The 16992-nt window shown below is 33.9% G+C and overlaps 1 protein-coding gene across 3 annotated transcripts in view; it reads right to left on the reverse strand.

The window, feature by feature from the left end:
• Positions 1–16992, reverse strand: part of VPS13C (vacuolar protein sorting 13 homolog C) — a 186053-nt gene that overhangs the window by 7209 nt on the left and 161852 nt on the right. For 2 of the 3 annotated variants that reach the window (XM_057722664.1, XM_057722667.1), the window contains 13 exons: positions 16563–16703; positions 15676–15757; positions 15495–15564; positions 14802–14913; positions 14571–14684; positions 12490–12629; positions 10807–10888; positions 9724–9837; positions 8855–8930; positions 7962–8125; positions 6692–6737; positions 5221–5344; positions 4597–4711 (listed from right to left, as the gene is read on the reverse strand). In XM_057722664.1, the coding sequence (XP_057578647.1) occupies positions 4597–4711; positions 5221–5344; positions 6692–6737; positions 7962–8125; positions 8855–8930; positions 9724–9837; positions 10807–10888; positions 12490–12629; positions 14571–14684; positions 14802–14913; positions 15495–15564; positions 15676–15757; positions 16563–16703 (1380 nt within the window). Of the gene's footprint in view, positions 1–710; positions 4373–4596; positions 4712–5220; positions 5345–6691; positions 6738–7961; positions 8126–8854; positions 8931–9723; positions 9838–10806; positions 10889–12489; positions 12630–14570; positions 14685–14801; positions 14914–15494; positions 15565–15675; positions 15758–16562; positions 16704–16992 lie in introns of those variants that run through there. The other variant, XM_057722666.1, reaches the window with a different exon arrangement.

Genomic DNA, 16992 nt, shown 5'->3' on the forward strand with positions numbered 1-16992 from the left:
TAAACACTTACTAAGTGATCTTCTAATAAAATACATGTTGTTGCATGATAACTCAAAAGCTTTGAAATATGTACCAGAAATAATCACACATTTTCATTAATATGAACCTACACTAACATAAAACTGGACATCAACATTACAGGGGTCCTTCACCTGGGGTCCATGCAAGGACTTGAGGAGGCCTATGAACTACCATAAAAGAATATAAAATTTTGAAAATGTGTTTCTGAACTTTTTGCAGAGGACAGTTCATGTTTTTCATCAGATTTTTTTAAGGGGTCTGTGATCCTTCTCAAAGGTTAAGAACCACCGATTTACAGAGACGTAGATATACACATAGTAAAATTCCAAGATAACTGATATTTAATATTTTTGAGTATTTGGTCTTATACATTCAACATACATGAGAAGTACAAGTGTGTATTGAATTATATTCCTGGTAGAAAAGAAAATTTAATGACAATCAATACAAACATGAAGAATTTCTAAGATTTCAAATAGCTGGCACAACTTATTACTAAAGACAATTACAAGCATATAATAATTCAAGTATAAATAGTAGCACGTTAAAATACATTTATTTTTTTAGCTATCTCAAAACTATTGTGACTTTAGTCAACACATATTAAAAATCAAGTTATTTTTATAATTAATGCTAATGAAATACTGGCATTATATACAATGCAAAATTAAAAATCAGATGAGATAACATATATAAAATATAAAAAATAAACATACCTAATAAATAAAATATTAATTTTATAACCAAGAATACAGCATCAATATTATCAAAAGGATAATATAATCAATAATAATCACAGGCAGAGAAAGCATACTTGTTATTATTTCAATACTAAAATACACATTTTTTTTTAAAGATCCTTGGTTCCTAATCATTCCTTGACAATTACAAAAAGCCATGAACAAGGAAGATGAATCCCCAAAGAACGGGGTCTCAACCTCAAAAGGAGTCTCAGAGAAAAGTGGAGTTTATAATAGTCACTTGTTTCACATCTTCCCTGTGTGAATTAGCTAAAATCTTTTAACATTTATACCTTAATTCCTTTAAAGAGAATATGGGAAATGAATATAAGAATTTAGTACATTTATTTTCAGCTTTGAAATTTAAATGTTAAAATATTTAGATTTGAGATGAAATGTACGAGAAATACTATCCACTTTCCATCTCGTATACATTTTCATTAGTTATCAAGCGTTGCAGTTAAAGAAAACTGAAGCTTTTAAAGTATATTTTATCACCATAACACATTATAGATACCTGGTTTTCAGAACTTCTAAAACCCAATACACTCTGAGATTCAGTCTCTGTGACAGATTAGTTTACAAAATACTCACTCTTCCTCCCCAAGATACAACTTGAAGAATTTACAATATTTAGCAAAAGCATTCAATTTTTTCAAGTAAATTCTAAGGAAATAATACAAGATATGAAAACAAAGATGTATAATGATGTTTACCACAGCATTATTACTGTTAGTAAAGTAACAAACAACTTCAATGTCAAGAATTGGGAACGGTCAAATATATGAGGTAAAGTTACCTCAACAGATGGTAATGCAAGAATTAAGAATAAAGCATTTCTAAGAACATGGAAAAATATAAAAATGAAAAAGCAAGAACACCATTTTTAATATTATACAATCATAACTGTGAATCAAGATGAACATTAAATAAAAACTGGCAATGTATATATAAATATCACATATGTCTGTGTGTAAATATATCTATGTGTGTGTAAATGCTAATTATTCTAGGAGAACAGAGGATAAGTATAAGAGTATATCCTATGAAAACACAGTATATAATTCAGCAACTTTCAAAGCTCGGTATTAAATTAAAGAATACAGAGCAATGCTCAGGAGAAAAAGAAAATGGGGTAAATCAAAACATTCCCAAATCAATTATTTAGAATGTACCCATATTACAGTAAGTACTACGAGGACATAATTTACCCTCTAATGCTCTTTAATATTTACACATTTTGTTATACTTGGTCCCTTAAGGACAGAAGTCTCATTTCTTTTGTATATTCAGCACAGTCTAGATAATCAAATACTTTGTACCCAACTAACTGATTATAGCAAGATGGGCAAGGGATGAAACAGCCTAAATTTCTTAATTGTCCATGCCTACCTTTACTACCCATGGAAGAAAATTACCAAGTTCTCTCAATGCATGATCATTCTATTTCTTCCAGTTCTTATATCTTAACAAAAATTACTAAATCAGACAAGATGACTACATTTAGCTAAAATAATAAAGCTTCTTAAAGTTTTGTGTTTACTGACATGCAGTTGTAAAAAGGGAAATCATGAGGAAAAGAATAACAGAAAGAGCTAAACAATCAAAAAGTAAACAATAAAGAAAAATTTTTTAAGAAGTTATAAGATTTCCCAGAATCCTCATTAAAACTGTAATATATCCAGGAAAATTAAAAACCATTACTTGTACCTAAGAAGGAAGAATAATTATGAGTGATGATTGAAGACAGAATCCTGAATTAGATATTGCGTGTGATTCTCAGACACTGTACATGGGGCAACATTTCTGCCAACCCTCAATTATCCAGGCACAAGAAAAGTTTGTCAGCTACAGTTTTAGGCTAGTCTTTGGATGTTATTCTTTCTTCTTTAAAGTGCTTGTTTCAAAAATGAAGCATTCAATTTATTCTTTGGATAACTATAGTTTAAAAATTACATAATCCAACTGAGCAGTTGTATGTTAACGGCTTCATTCTTGTTAAATGTACAACATATTAAATCTAAGTCTGTACTTTGTTTTCAATTTTGGGAGGAAGCATGAAAGTTGCTAGATAAAACACTGCTAAATCAAACATTTCTATTATTTGTAAAAAAGAGAAATCAAAACATGTTATACTGAAAATTAACTATGGGGCCACTAATTTTAAAATGATGGTTTATAATTTTTTTTGTTTTCATTAGGATAATGAATCCTCTCGCAGGATTTAAAAGCAAAAGGTGTTGGTTTTTGAAAATAAAGACATCTATAAATTCAAAAGCCACATAAGCAATCTGCTTAATTACACGTTCAACTTCTATTTACATTAACTAAAACTAATAATTGTGAAATAAGCATAACCAATAAGGAGACAATTTTTAAAAAGTATAAATGCTAAAGGCTAAGAATGTATACAACATAATTAGAAAACGACTGCCATTTATCTAGCAAGAGTACCAAGGAGTGAAAGAAGAGAAAGAGATTAAAGGAACATATTCTCAAAATTCATGTGCCAACTCTTATTTGAGGTCTAGGGACAGACCCAGAGCAACTGATACTTCATTTCTTAAAACATATGCCCCAGGCAATAGTTCTGTAAATTGAGTAAATTTAGGGTGATCTGTAAAACATAGTTATGTAATTCTATCAGCAGGACTCACACACATAAAGAACACATAATAGACTGGACATAAGAATTGCTCTTTTTTTTTTTCCAACTTTACCAGAAATGCGCATGAATACCGTAAGAAAAGATAAAATGCTCAAAATGCGAGTAAAAGTATCCACTTGTGAGTTCAATAAAGTGTTCCTCAAACTAAATGTAAAAGAGAGTTGATTTCTCGCATCCTTTCACTTTTTATATCGACCTCTTATTCCTGTACAGTATTACCAGGAATATCACAATTTTTAACTGTAGTCAAGCCACTACTAAAAAGTTCAGATAGAGGTGAGAAATGTAAAGAAAACTTCATTAAAAGGGACTCTCACTCTAAATAAATCAGGACAGTCAAGTAATACCACAGTTTGTTTTGATTTTTAAGGATGAAATCAAGTAGTAGTATAGAAAACATTTACTCCTGTATTTCCAGTTCTTGCTGTGTAGGCAGAAAAAGAAAGAAAATAAAGTTAGAAGCATGCAGAAAGATAAAATGTAATTACATACTACAAAAACCAAAGGCTAAGAACAATGAAGAGTCATTTTATTTTAAAGTCAAAGAAGGAAAATATTAATATTTTTATTTTGGAGGAAAGCTAGTCATGGGAAAATAGCATTTTACATATGTGTATATTATTTAAATACAGTAAAGTTAAAGCTAAAATAAAAGCCCCCAAAAAAATCCTTAAAAAAGTTTTTAAGGTTTAACAAGATTATAATTGTACATAATCTTTTTTTCTCTCCTCCAGCTTCTGTTTCGCTAAATAAATCTAGATTTACAATACAGTCCAAATACATTAATATGGTTGGGAGAAAAGGAAGCAGTGAAATTCCAATAATTAGCTACAAAGCAGGAGACTGAAGTTAACAACGTAAACTAAAGGAGCTACCATACAAATAGCAATAAAGCTTCCGACTTCCTTAACATTATCCTTTCTGCACTAAAAAGCTTTGATCCTGTACAGAAAAAAAAAAAAATCATGCGTTACTCCCATTTAATACATTACGCTAATATAATTAAACAAATAAATAATCAAATTCTACCCTACAAACCATTGTTCCCTGAGTAATCCCTAAAGAAGTTCACGAATCAGGAACTTTAGGAACCACCCATGAAATCCTGATCCTAGAAGTCTTTAAAATTAAATCTCACTCACGACCATGAAGAACAGAACTTATACCTCAAACAAATCATAGCCCTCGGATTCCTGTCTGTCATACGGGCGGATGATGCCGTCCTCACGGATCAGGCGAGGGGTGCGGAGCCTGGCCACTTCCTCGGCTGATTCCGCCACCCTGTGTAAGGCGGCAGAGCGAGTACATACGAGAAAACACGTGACAATCTTTCAAAACACTACAAATATACGTGTTGACTAAACACTGTACTACGTAGCACAGTATATCAATATTTGATAAACACACAGTAATTTTAAATAACTTGCCCCAAATCATGTGACAAATATCAAAACCAAGTCAGTTTGACTCCAACATCCCCCACCTTTTTTTAAAGAAAAGAAAATGTCAACATAACAAAGGCCATCGTCCACTCTCTGTATGCGTGGTATCTAGCACAGTGCCCGGCATACAGCAGGCACCAATAAACATTTGTTGGATAAAAGAGAAACTGGGCCGTAAGAAACGTCCCTTCTTACTCCTTTCTGGGGGCGCTCTACCTTGTGAACCCATCAGAGCTTCCAATCAGACTTTAAGGTCCTTAAGAGCAGGCAGAGTATTTAAGCTACCATGCACTCCCAGCACAGGGAGCACGCGGACACACAGCTGGCACACGGTGCGCACTCAGTTACCTCTGGATTCCCTGGAAGGTGCTGCTGGCCATATCTACGATTCCGCCGGTGGGGCGAGCCACAGCACCCACGAGCCCTTTCCCAATTCCTTTAAAGAATCCAGCAGCTCCCTCCTTTCTGGCACCTTCACAAAACCAAAGACAAGGATTTTAAAATAAGCAACTTTGAACTCAACAAAAGCCCAAGTCAAATACTGAACTCTTTTACCCAGGAAGCTCCTAGAATTTGACTTTTAAAGAAGTTGAATTTAATCCTAACATGTGATACAACAGCAGTTTTCAAAGTGTGTTAAAAATGCAAAGTATTAGGCCCCGCTCCCAGCCAGTAATCTGTGCTTTAACAAGCCCCCAAGATAACCCCAAGGCTCAAGTTTTACAACCACTGATTCAGTTTAGTCAGTACCTATGACTGGAAGATTTAAGAATGGACCAGAAAATACTTTTTTTTTTTTTTTTTTGCAAACCATCAAGAGATTTTTCAAGAGTTCACTTTTTAAAACGATATAAGAACTTTATTAAAATATAATTCACATACCTCATAATTCACCCATTATACAAGTTAAATGTTTTATAGTATATTCAGAATTGTGCAATTATCAACATAATCAATTTCAGAAAATCTGTATTATCTCAAAAAGAAACCCCATGCCTATTAGCAATCATTCCCCATTTCCCCATAAAGCCTCTTCCCAATCCTATGCAATTTACCTCCTCCCTCCCCACCCTGCAGACCCAGGCAAACATTTATGCACAAGTTTTTGAGCAAACACAGCTTTTCAGTTCCCTTGGGTATATACTTAAAAGTGGAACTGCTGGGTCACACATATAAACTCTATGTTTACATCCAGCTGTCCCAGCACCATTTGTTGAAAAGGCTATTCCTTCTCTATGGAATTATCTTGGCACCCCTGTCAAAAATCAACCTACCATAAAAGTAAGGATGTATTTCTGGAATCTGAATTCTATTCCATTGATCTATATGTGTATCTGTATGCCAGGACCACCTGTCTTAGCTACTTTAACTTTATAATTGGGTAGTGCGGGTCCTCCAATTTCACGCTTTTTTTCCCAGATTGTTTCGGTTGTTCAGGGTTCCCCTGAAGTCCCCTGAGAATTTTAGAATCAGCTTGTCAACTTCTGCAAAACACCTAACTGGGATTTTGATAGGGATTGTACGGAATCAAGTAATGTGCTTTTTTTAATAGGATAAAAAACAGAATCAATTGGAATTGAGGGCCCAACGGGTCCAGTCTAACTACGGCCCTGTTGAAAACAGCACCCAGAGTCTGACACACAGTCTAATACTTAACCTCTCCACATTCTGAGGGAAGTATGCTCACTGAACAACACTTCACCTCTGAACATAAAACTACTCAGAAACCTCTCACGAACCTACTAACAGTAACGTCTATTATGTTTACCACGTATCAGCTCTTCAGACTTTGTACAGGAAGGAAACATCCTCAACTCACCTTCCACCGGCTTTGTAATTATCCCAGTCACTCCACCGACGACTCCCTGAGGGAGAAATCAACCAAGTCAAGCTCACGAGCAAGGTGCTTAATTTTAAACCAACCACTAGAGGTCTCTACAGACACGCTAGACATGGCTGTTTTTAATGAGTACTTGACAGAGAACAGACATGCACCTATAAATGAGCACTATGATTTTTAAAATACTACATCACAGCAAATTTTAAATTTAGTGCTTTGTAAAAGCAGAACTTTAAAACAGACAGAAGAGTAGAACAGGTGAGTTTTCTACATCTGACTGACACCAATCAGCAGTGGATACAATCTGTTTAAGCCTCAGTTTCCATATCAATAAAATAAGAGAGTAGGGAAAATTACAGATCTAATTATAAGTTCTAATGAGATAGCTCTATAATTCAGTGAAAATGTGGAAAACTGAAAATCAAGGGACCTCTGAAGGATAGCAAATAACCTGACAAATAAAGCACTTAAGAGGAGACAATATACAACATTACACATCACTGGCACCAACACAGCAGTTACAGTCTCCTGAATTAGTTCCAAAATTTAAACAATAATGCTTGCACGTTCTTTAAATAACTGTCAAGTAATGGTAGGAACTAAAAATACCTGCATATTATAAAAACACACAGAAAAGGAACTGAAGGACATATACTCTATTGAAAAGATTAAATGCCTCCTGGAAGAGGTGAGGGGTAATCAGAGTACCTTTACAGCCTTACCTATGTTTCCATTACTTGTTTGAAAAAAAGAACTTATAAGTTCCTATAGTTACTTATAAGGAGGATAGTCATATATCACCTGTATAATTAAATCGTATTCGTATATAATTTACAATACCTATATAATTTTTAAAGTCCTAAAAAGTAGTGAAACTTGACACATAACCTGTACACCTCACCTCCATAGAAACCGACGGTTTACGATGACCTGAAGAACTCCTCCTCCCTCCAGTCACCCCCCACGTTGCTCTGCTCTACTTCCTCCCCTTCCACACTAGTGCTAACCTGCTATCCTTACCGTTTTTCACTCCAGCCCCAGAGCCAAACTGAGTCTAGGATTTGGGCGGTAGATCTGATGGTGATAAAGGGGAAGGAGAACAAAAAAGAAACAAAGTCCACAATTTATCACTACTGCTACCCTGACAGACCTTTACTCACAAACAGTATTCCAAGTGTCAAACAACCAGTACGTATTCTAAAGTGTATATAAAAGTTAGCATTTCTTAAAGATTCAGCAGGAGACTTACACGTAAGAAGCCCTTTCCGCCTCTGGCCAGGCTGTCACCAAAATCTTTAGGCTGCCGGCCCATCTCTTCTCTTCTTTTTTGCTGATACTCTTTGTCCATTGTAATTGCTGCCAAACCTTTTCCAACAGAACCAGTGATTCGAGATACAACTCCTGCTGCGCCACCTATCAAAAGGCCCAGAGAAGTAAGCCACACTGTTTCTTCAAAGAGCATTTCCACAATACACAGCATGCAGCTGCTTTAAACTAACAGGCGCTTAAAATTCTGTCTCATATACAAAAATGCAGACATTTATTTTTTCCATTTCCCACTTAGCAAGAAGAGGAATAACACTATTTAAATTACACTGATTCAGGACCTCCCTGGTGGCATAGTGGTTAAGAATCCACCTGCCAATGCAGGGCACACAGGTTTGATCCCTAGTCCGGGAAGGTCCCACACGCTGCAGAGCAACTAAGCCCACGCACCACAACTACTAAGGCTCAGTGCTACAACTACAGAATCCCACACACCTAGAGCCTGTGGTCCCCAACAAGAGAAGGCACTGCAATGAGAAGCCTGAGCACCCAACAAAGAGTAGCCCCCACTCGCCACAACTAGAGGAAGCCCACGCGCAGCAATGAAGACCCAATGCAGCCGATGAATATATAAATAATAAACTTATTTAAAAAATTACATTGATTCAACACAACAAAGACATATTAAAAAAAACTCAGTAGGTGAGTGTTAAATTATTTTCCATTTTAGAACAAGGGAAGGCATCTTTTAAAAGGATTATTATAAAACAAATCCCTCTTTTATTAAACATAATCATTTGTTTTCCATAAACAATGCATTTTAAAATAACTATAATAATACACACACACACACACACACAAATATGTGACACATACCTACTGTGTGTCCAAAGAGACTTCTTACTCCAATTACTAACCCCTCAGCAAACTCTTCAGGGCCTTGAACAGCACCCTGGCCGAAAAAAAAAAAGTTTGGTACTTAAAATTTAAATAAGTTTAAGACTTTGAATCTAGTATTTCAGGGTTTCCACGAAGATACGGAATCTGTAAAGATACATTAAACATTGTGGTGACAGTTGTCACCTTCTAACCCAAATACTGATGGAATACCTATTGTGTCTGAAGATACTTTCAACCCACACAATCTCAGCAAACCCTTTAAGATGACAAAAATTGGAGAGGAGTAAATCACTGGCTTCTGTCACAATCTGAAGCTGGCCTGCCAGGACCAAGTGCCAACAGACTGCTAAAGCAAGCTGCACTGACAAGACTAAGAGCCCACACAGTTTTGGCTCTCTTGTTCTCCCCATTTATTCTCTTTGCTTTGTCCTTCTAAAACCCTCACCACACTGGGCTCCTGGATCCTTAAACGGAGGAGAACAGGTTAGAGGAAAGCTTGACTATGAAATAAAGTCAGCTTTTAATGCCCCATTAGTCCTTTCCATAGTGGTGAAACAGCCTTGAAATGGTCTCAATCTACCTAGCACTCTTCCTTACAACTACATTATATCCTAGAAAACGTGGGGATGTTTTATTACCCAGACACTAGAAGTGCTCAATTAATTCTAAAACAATCTTTTAATGTCATCTCTAGCAATTTAAAAACATATATGTAAAATTGATGATATATTTGTTACTTGAACATTATCCAGTTCCCAGATAAAATTAAAATACAAATTATTTGTCACAAAACATAGAACATCCATTTTTCTATACTACACTTAAAATAAATAAGAGATCAATACCTGGAAGGGTTCATAGAATAAAGCTTCAAATCCTTCGGACAGACCTCTAATTAATCCAAATGGGTTTCCAAGCACATCTAAGCCCAATACAAGGACATACATCTGTTTCAAGAACTATAGGGGAAAAAAAAATGAAGTCCTTTGCAACTACTGTAAGAAACAACATCATGGTGAACTAAGAATAAAGTGGGATACTGACTAAATTAAGTTGTTAAAGGAAAGCTCTGCAGAATAACCAACCATTAACTGATCTTTCACTCTGTGCCAGGCATTATGTTAGTACTTTACATGGATCTTTCAAATTGGACAGAACAGGTCTGAGGCAACGTCTGCCATTTGGCAGTTACATAACCTTGGACAAGTCACTTAGTCTCTACAGGCCTTCCTCTTCTCATCTATAAAATGGGACATCTATTACATTGACCTTGCATGGCTGAGTATGCATATTAAATTAAAATATATTTGATTAACTGGTACTTATTTTTGTTACGTTATTATCACTACTGCTGTGAACTACATGGGTTAATAACCAAAACAACAACAAAAAAGAAAAAATATCCTTATTTGAATATGTAAAAAACATAATGTCTATACAGCATAAAAGAATGGACCTTCCAGCACAGGAAGGAAAGAGGAATGTCACCGTGGAGTTCCACAGTATAGCAATGGAGCCCTACTGCCCCCAAACAACGACTATGTCTGTGCACAGAACTCGGATCACAGACTAAGAGGCACAGGGAGGAACCTGGCTTCCCTGCAATTCTACTAGACTGTGCTTAGAAACTGCAGTCACTGCAGGAATAAAAGGTAATGACTCCTAAATCACTGTTCTCTCCCAAAGTAGTAAATGTATAATTTGCAAAGGGAAAAAACACGAAGGGAAACTTTTTTTAAAAGTTAATATTGGGGGGGGGGGGAGAACTAGAGAAATAGAAATTAATCATGCAAGGAAACTACTAAGTAATGAGATTGTGAATTGCAGTAAATTCGGTAAATGTCACACACTGTACAATCACATACAAATGTTTTGTTCTGATACTTTATGAAGTATATTCCTTATGAGTTACTATGACAGGAAATTACCTGTTCACTGTAATGTCTAACAACACTCCACATGAGCTGATCTCTGTTGTAAAACTGATACCGAATTTCATAATAAGCAAGTCTGGGAGGAGAAAAAGTCAAAAGTACTAAGATTATTTTTTGAAAAAAGAGACATTTTAAAATTTCAATGATAAAGTAATCATTGCTAATTCACAATTAGGTTTGTACATAAAATTTGAGATCTTAAATAACAGGATAACAAAACTATTATAAAAATAGTGCATTCTCATGCAAATCTTTCATAAACACATGAAAAGTAAAAAGGTTTAAAAAAGTTGACCATAATCCCACCACACAGTGGATTTTTTAAGTTTTTTCTTCTCATTTCCACTTTGAATTCTTTTTTTTCTCTTCTGTGCAACTGAAAAATATCAAAACACTTTGTATGCTTTTTACATTCAACATTGTAGATAAATATTCTCCTATGTTTTCAAAATTCTACGTAACCATTTTTAATAACGCATAGCATTCCATCATGTGGATGTGTCATAACAATTTTTCCACGGTCAGACATTTCTAAATTTTGACATAATAATTAATGTTGCTATGTGTATCCTGAATACAACTTTGGCTGCATTTCAAGATTATCTGTTGGACTGAATTCCCGCCCCAAATAATTACTGAGTGAAAGACTACAAAAATTTAAGGCTCTTGATATATATCCCTATCCACTCATACAAATAGTAAAAAAAAAAGTACCCATTTCTTAGATCCACCCCTCTCTAGTATTAGGATTTCTCATATTTTGAAATCTTTGATAATTTGTTTTACTTCGTATATATTCTTTGATAAATAATAAAGCTAAATATTTTAATATCTACTAGCCACGTATCTTTCCTTTCATGAATTATCTCACATTGTCCTCTGGCACCTATGACATTGTAATTTTTAGGTTAAAAATTAAGACTATTAATCTTTTGTTAAACTTGTCATCAGATTTTTCCAGTTCTTTGTTTTTTAATTGTTTTCACTAATTTTGTTATGAGTTTAATTTTTTATGTAGTTAAATCAACTTTATATTTTTCCATTGGGATTTTTTCCATTGCTTTTAAACACAGAAGGTTTCCTTTTATTCAGAGATTTGAGAGCAATTAACTTCTATTTTTCCTTAGTCTTTGTTTTTCTATTTAAATTTTATGTTTAAGCCTTCCATTCCTATGAAATTTGATAGTGTACAAGTGAGACGAATATAATATTAATGAATTTTTCTCCAACACCATTGCTGAATATTCAATTCAACAAACATTTATTGAATTTATATGTGTCTGGCACACACAGATATTCTTATATTAAACGCAGCAAGGAGCTATTATCTATACTTTGCAATATAATTATACTGAAATCTAATCCTATTGCTACATATTTCTAAATATAATTCTGTTTAAAACATGGTCAATTTATAATGTACTACTAAAATAATTCAATGTTTATACAATATTCATGTATTATCTCGATACCAATAACCTTATCTTTATGAGTAAAATAAAGTATACCTAAGTATACATAAAAAGCATAATTAGAAAGGGACCAAACTATTCAAGTATAAGTAGTAAGAATTATCATTTTTCTAAGTTAACATTCTAGCACAAATGGAGAGAATTAACATCCAGAAACATCATCCTGGTATAAAAACCTCCCAATACACTTTACCATAACTCTTACTTGAATATAAGGTCATCCACATCAGTCAGAGTAGCACCTATGCTTTTCAACAGCAGATTGACAGAATGAATTGGAATCATTTCCTGTTTTCCTTGGTTTGACTCTTCATCACCAGAACCCAAAGACAAACTCAAGTGCAACTAAAAGAAAATAAGTTCAATAAATGAAAATGAAAAACAAAAAAATTTACATACATAGAAGCCAGATCGTCCAGATACAAACAAATGTTGTATCTTACAATTAGAGTCCTAAAGAAAACTATTATTTGCTACTCTACATACTCCACAGAACAGCTCTGATTCTCACATTTACTTTTTGATAAAATACAAATCAGTCTGTCCCAAAAACTGAACAATAATTTTATTTAAAGTCTATAAATACCATTGTGTTTACATGGAGGAGACCAAAACAATTTGCAAAAATAGCATAATCATTTTAAGAAAAAAAACATGTCAACTGGCCCACAAGTAGTCTAATACTCAAAATAATGGATAATCATTTATTTTAATCCAATAAGATAAATAACTTTTGGTAACAATTAACAACAACTGTGGTATTATTATGCAATAATAACAAGTAAAAATAACATGACAATTATGACAACAGTTAGCAAGTTCTAAATAAATTTTTAGAAGAGTAATAAGGTTTTCAGCTTCCACAGACCCTTCAACTCAGTATTTAACCATGAGATTTTCACATTTCCATTTAGCTTCTGCTACTTTGTGCTGCATCATCGTTAGTGCAGCAGTGCCGGAAGGCAACACTGCCAGAAGACATAGGCGGAAGGTATTCAACCTGCGTTAAGTAAAGCAGATAACTCTCACTTCTCATCCTGCCATTCTCCAGGCCCTCATTCAATAGAGAGGACCTGGGGTAAAGCCAGGAAAGCCTGTTGTTGGTTTTTTTTCTCTGATGTGGACTTTTGCCCATTTGCAGTCAGAGAGATCTGGGATCCAGGGACAGGTAATCTTAGGTGAAAAGAGATCCAGCCTTTTCCTAGGGCAAAGTCACCACAGAATAAGAAAATGACCATGGTTCACAATCCTAATTATTCAACTTCATGGCACAATTCCCCGTGCACCTAAAAATATGTATAGGTAAATTATCAGTCTTTAATACTCCCTAGATTATAAACTCCATGAAGTCATTTTACACCTTCCACAGCAACTCTGATAGCAGGCCTTCAGTAAATAATTTGTTGAAGGTATTGTTTGATCTCATAAAGAACTGACTTTCATTCAATAATGAAAGAGAAATTGTGCATCACCTACCACATAAAACAATACCAACTTTAAACCTAACACTATGGATATGTCCGATACCACCAAACTAATGTATCAATTTAAAATAATAACCGCATTTTATAAATCTATTCATTTAGCTGAATGGATTGGTGAATGCAACTGAAAATAATGTGCTGTAAACAGTTTCTGAGAATGTAAAGGATCATCAATATTTTTAAAGAGTTACTTAATTGTAAATCTGGCCCATTACACAAGTTTAGAGCTCTATGGTTGACAGCATTTGTGAAATCTCTAAGCAGTCACCTTCCCCTATAAAAGCTAAAAAGAATAACAAAAGGAGATAAGGAAATGGGTTCTTAAAGTACAAAATCAGGCAAGTGAAAGGTATCTAATTTTCCACTCCCTTAGTTACAATCAAATTTTGCAAGGGTGAAAAACACCACATCAACAGTATAATACCTACTTCAGCGTTTTCATATTCTGGTTAGGGCACCCATTATAGCTTTCTGTTCAGACAATGACAGTCGTTACAAAGTGCAACCAAAACATTAAACCTTGGCGAGCACTTCTTTGCTTAATTAAGAAATGCTTTTGTCAGCTTCTTCCTTGAAGAAAGGGGTTATTAATTCAAGACTAGAGATCATGCTCTGGTGGTTTCTCTGTGGGAATTATGGTTGTACATATGTCACAGAGAATTGTCTTAATTATTTCAATTAATCAAACAAAATCCCCACCAAATACTTGATGCAACAAATTAAAACCCATGTTTGTATACAAATCCTTTAAAAGTTCTACAATACTGATGTCAAATTTTTAAAATTAATAATTATAACAAACCTTAATAGGAGAAATATGGAAATGTTCAAAGAAACTAAGAATGGATGTGTCGGTCACTGAGGTCTCCACTAATTCTGTGTTTATAGCATCAGATTCTTCCTGGATTAATTCTGTCTGAAAAAAATTAATCAAGAATTTCTATTTTAATTTTTTTCCTACTACAATTAGTGTAAAGAACGTCTGATTTAATTTTCTTATTTTATAATCTTCCCGAGAAATAAAAATTATTACCCATTTTCTTTCGACTTCAGGGTGAGCTGTTGGGGTAAACAGTGCAGTAATAGCTCCTAGAAACCCCTGATCAACTTTTAAGGCCATTTCCTGAATGAGAACCATAAAATACCTGAGGAGAAAAAAATTTTTAAGTGGAAAAGGTTTTTTAAAGATGGAGAAGGCTGTCTATCAAACCTTGTAATTTTCCATGTTAAAACTGGTTTTGTTCCTTGATCTCTAAAAAGAAGGGTTATGCCAGTAAGATCAAAGTCCACTTAGACTGAGATTTCATTTGAGGTAATACTGCTGTATTAACACTTAGCATTTAAAGTCCCAAATTCCATATTTATCATGTTATAGAACAGACAAAAACAAAGATGATGCAGCATGTATTATCTAATTTTTAAAGTCCACAGGAATTGCTTTAAAGAACACACCTCACAAACATACTTGTAATTTCTATTTCGCTGACTATTTTATATTCTAATGGAAGTTACAAAGGGGAAAAGTGGTTGAAGGAATTTTACACTTTAAAATATATATTATTTAAAATAAGTTTCAACACAGAAAATCACTTCATCAAAAGTAGATCGATATATTCAGGTGGAAAATAATTTTTATATAGAAGTCACTTTCAAAAGACTAAAACTTACTTTCGAAATAGATTCTCATTTTAAATTCCTTTAGATAAATAAGGGAATCTTTACTTACTTGAACTGTAAGACTTTACTGTACTCATTAAATCTTGTGATGACACTCACATCAATGAAAGGTTTGGGCTCTAAAAGGAAGAAAGAAAACAGATAAAAGGCAATCAAGCTTTATAGTAGGTCAAAATAATGTCTACTCAACTTTTATATATAGGGTATATCTCAATTTAATTTTTTTTTACCTGAATCCAAAGCAACAGATTTTGGAGGAGCCACAGGATGAAATACAACAGGGAACACTGTACCTGGTAATTGACTATCAACCTGGGGTAAAAAACAAAAAGAAAACTGATTCAGCAGAACTTAAAATAATTTAAATTTAAGCTTTTGTTTCAGAGACAACATTATAGAAGATGCCACTAATTACATCATAAATAAATGCATGTATGTGTGCTACTATTAAAAGTTTCACTTTAAAATTCTTATATATCTCACCAAGAACAAGCTTTTACATAAAGGAATATATAAATATGCTCATAATTGCATTAAAATTGTGCAGCATGAACACCATTTATGTGAATATTTGTACCTACGGATCATGTGAGATTTCAACTATCTATAATTTAAATAAAAATGTAAGTGTAGACTGGATATGAAATTAGAGGTTAGGTATTAAGAAAAAAATTAAAATGTCCTAAATAGTGGTAATCAGTTGTTAAAAGCAAGAGATGGTGGAAGGCAGACAGGGAGCAAGCAAACAAGCAGACAAAAATAGCCTCCAATAAAGCCCTGCTCATTCCCATAAAGAAGGACAAAAGAAAATCTTATTTTGGGATTCTGCAACAAATTCAAAGGAATATTAAAAATAATAATTTCAGTGTAAGAAAACACTCTGGCAGGCTAACTGGTCACATTAAATCTCAACAGTCATTTAGCCTTGGATGGTAAGTATGGTAAATCTACAGGACATGTGGGAAAAGGAGAATAAATATATAAACAAGAAGAAAGGTACCAATTATGAGGCATGATAGAACTTTGCAAAAAAAAAAAAAAAAAAAAAAAAAAAAAACTCAGACCCAAGATTCCCAAACTGATTATTTATATCTATTGAATAGGATGATAATGTTACCTGAAGCCAATACAATCTGGCCCTTAAACTTCTTTGGTGAGGAGACTGCTTAAATTCAACCTGAATTCCTGATAAAAAATCTCGTTTTATAGGGCACCGAAAAGGAAGGCGAATTTCCATTGGGTCTTTGCCAAAATTTACCTGGAAAAAAAAGCACACGTGTTTGTGATAAACTGCTATTAGCGGTGTAGCCCATTTTAAATATCCACTTACAAACTGAAGAGGAATAATATCTTAATCTCTAGGTCTCATCAAAAGATCTACCTTAAGATGATCTACAGCTGAGATATCTGAAGCGGAATCATCACTTTTCTACCAAGGTTACGAGGAAAACAAGAAAACAGTTGGAGAACTTTTCAACTATATAAACTGTACTTAAAAGAAATAACCCATGCTTCTTATTTTTTAAAAACCTCAATAGTTATGGATA

Source organism: Hippopotamus amphibius, chromosome 2 (genome assembly GCF_030028045.1).
Source record: "Hippopotamus amphibius kiboko isolate mHipAmp2 chromosome 2, mHipAmp2.hap2, whole genome shotgun sequence".
Taxonomy (NCBI): domain Eukaryota; kingdom Metazoa; phylum Chordata; class Mammalia; order Artiodactyla; family Hippopotamidae; genus Hippopotamus; species Hippopotamus amphibius.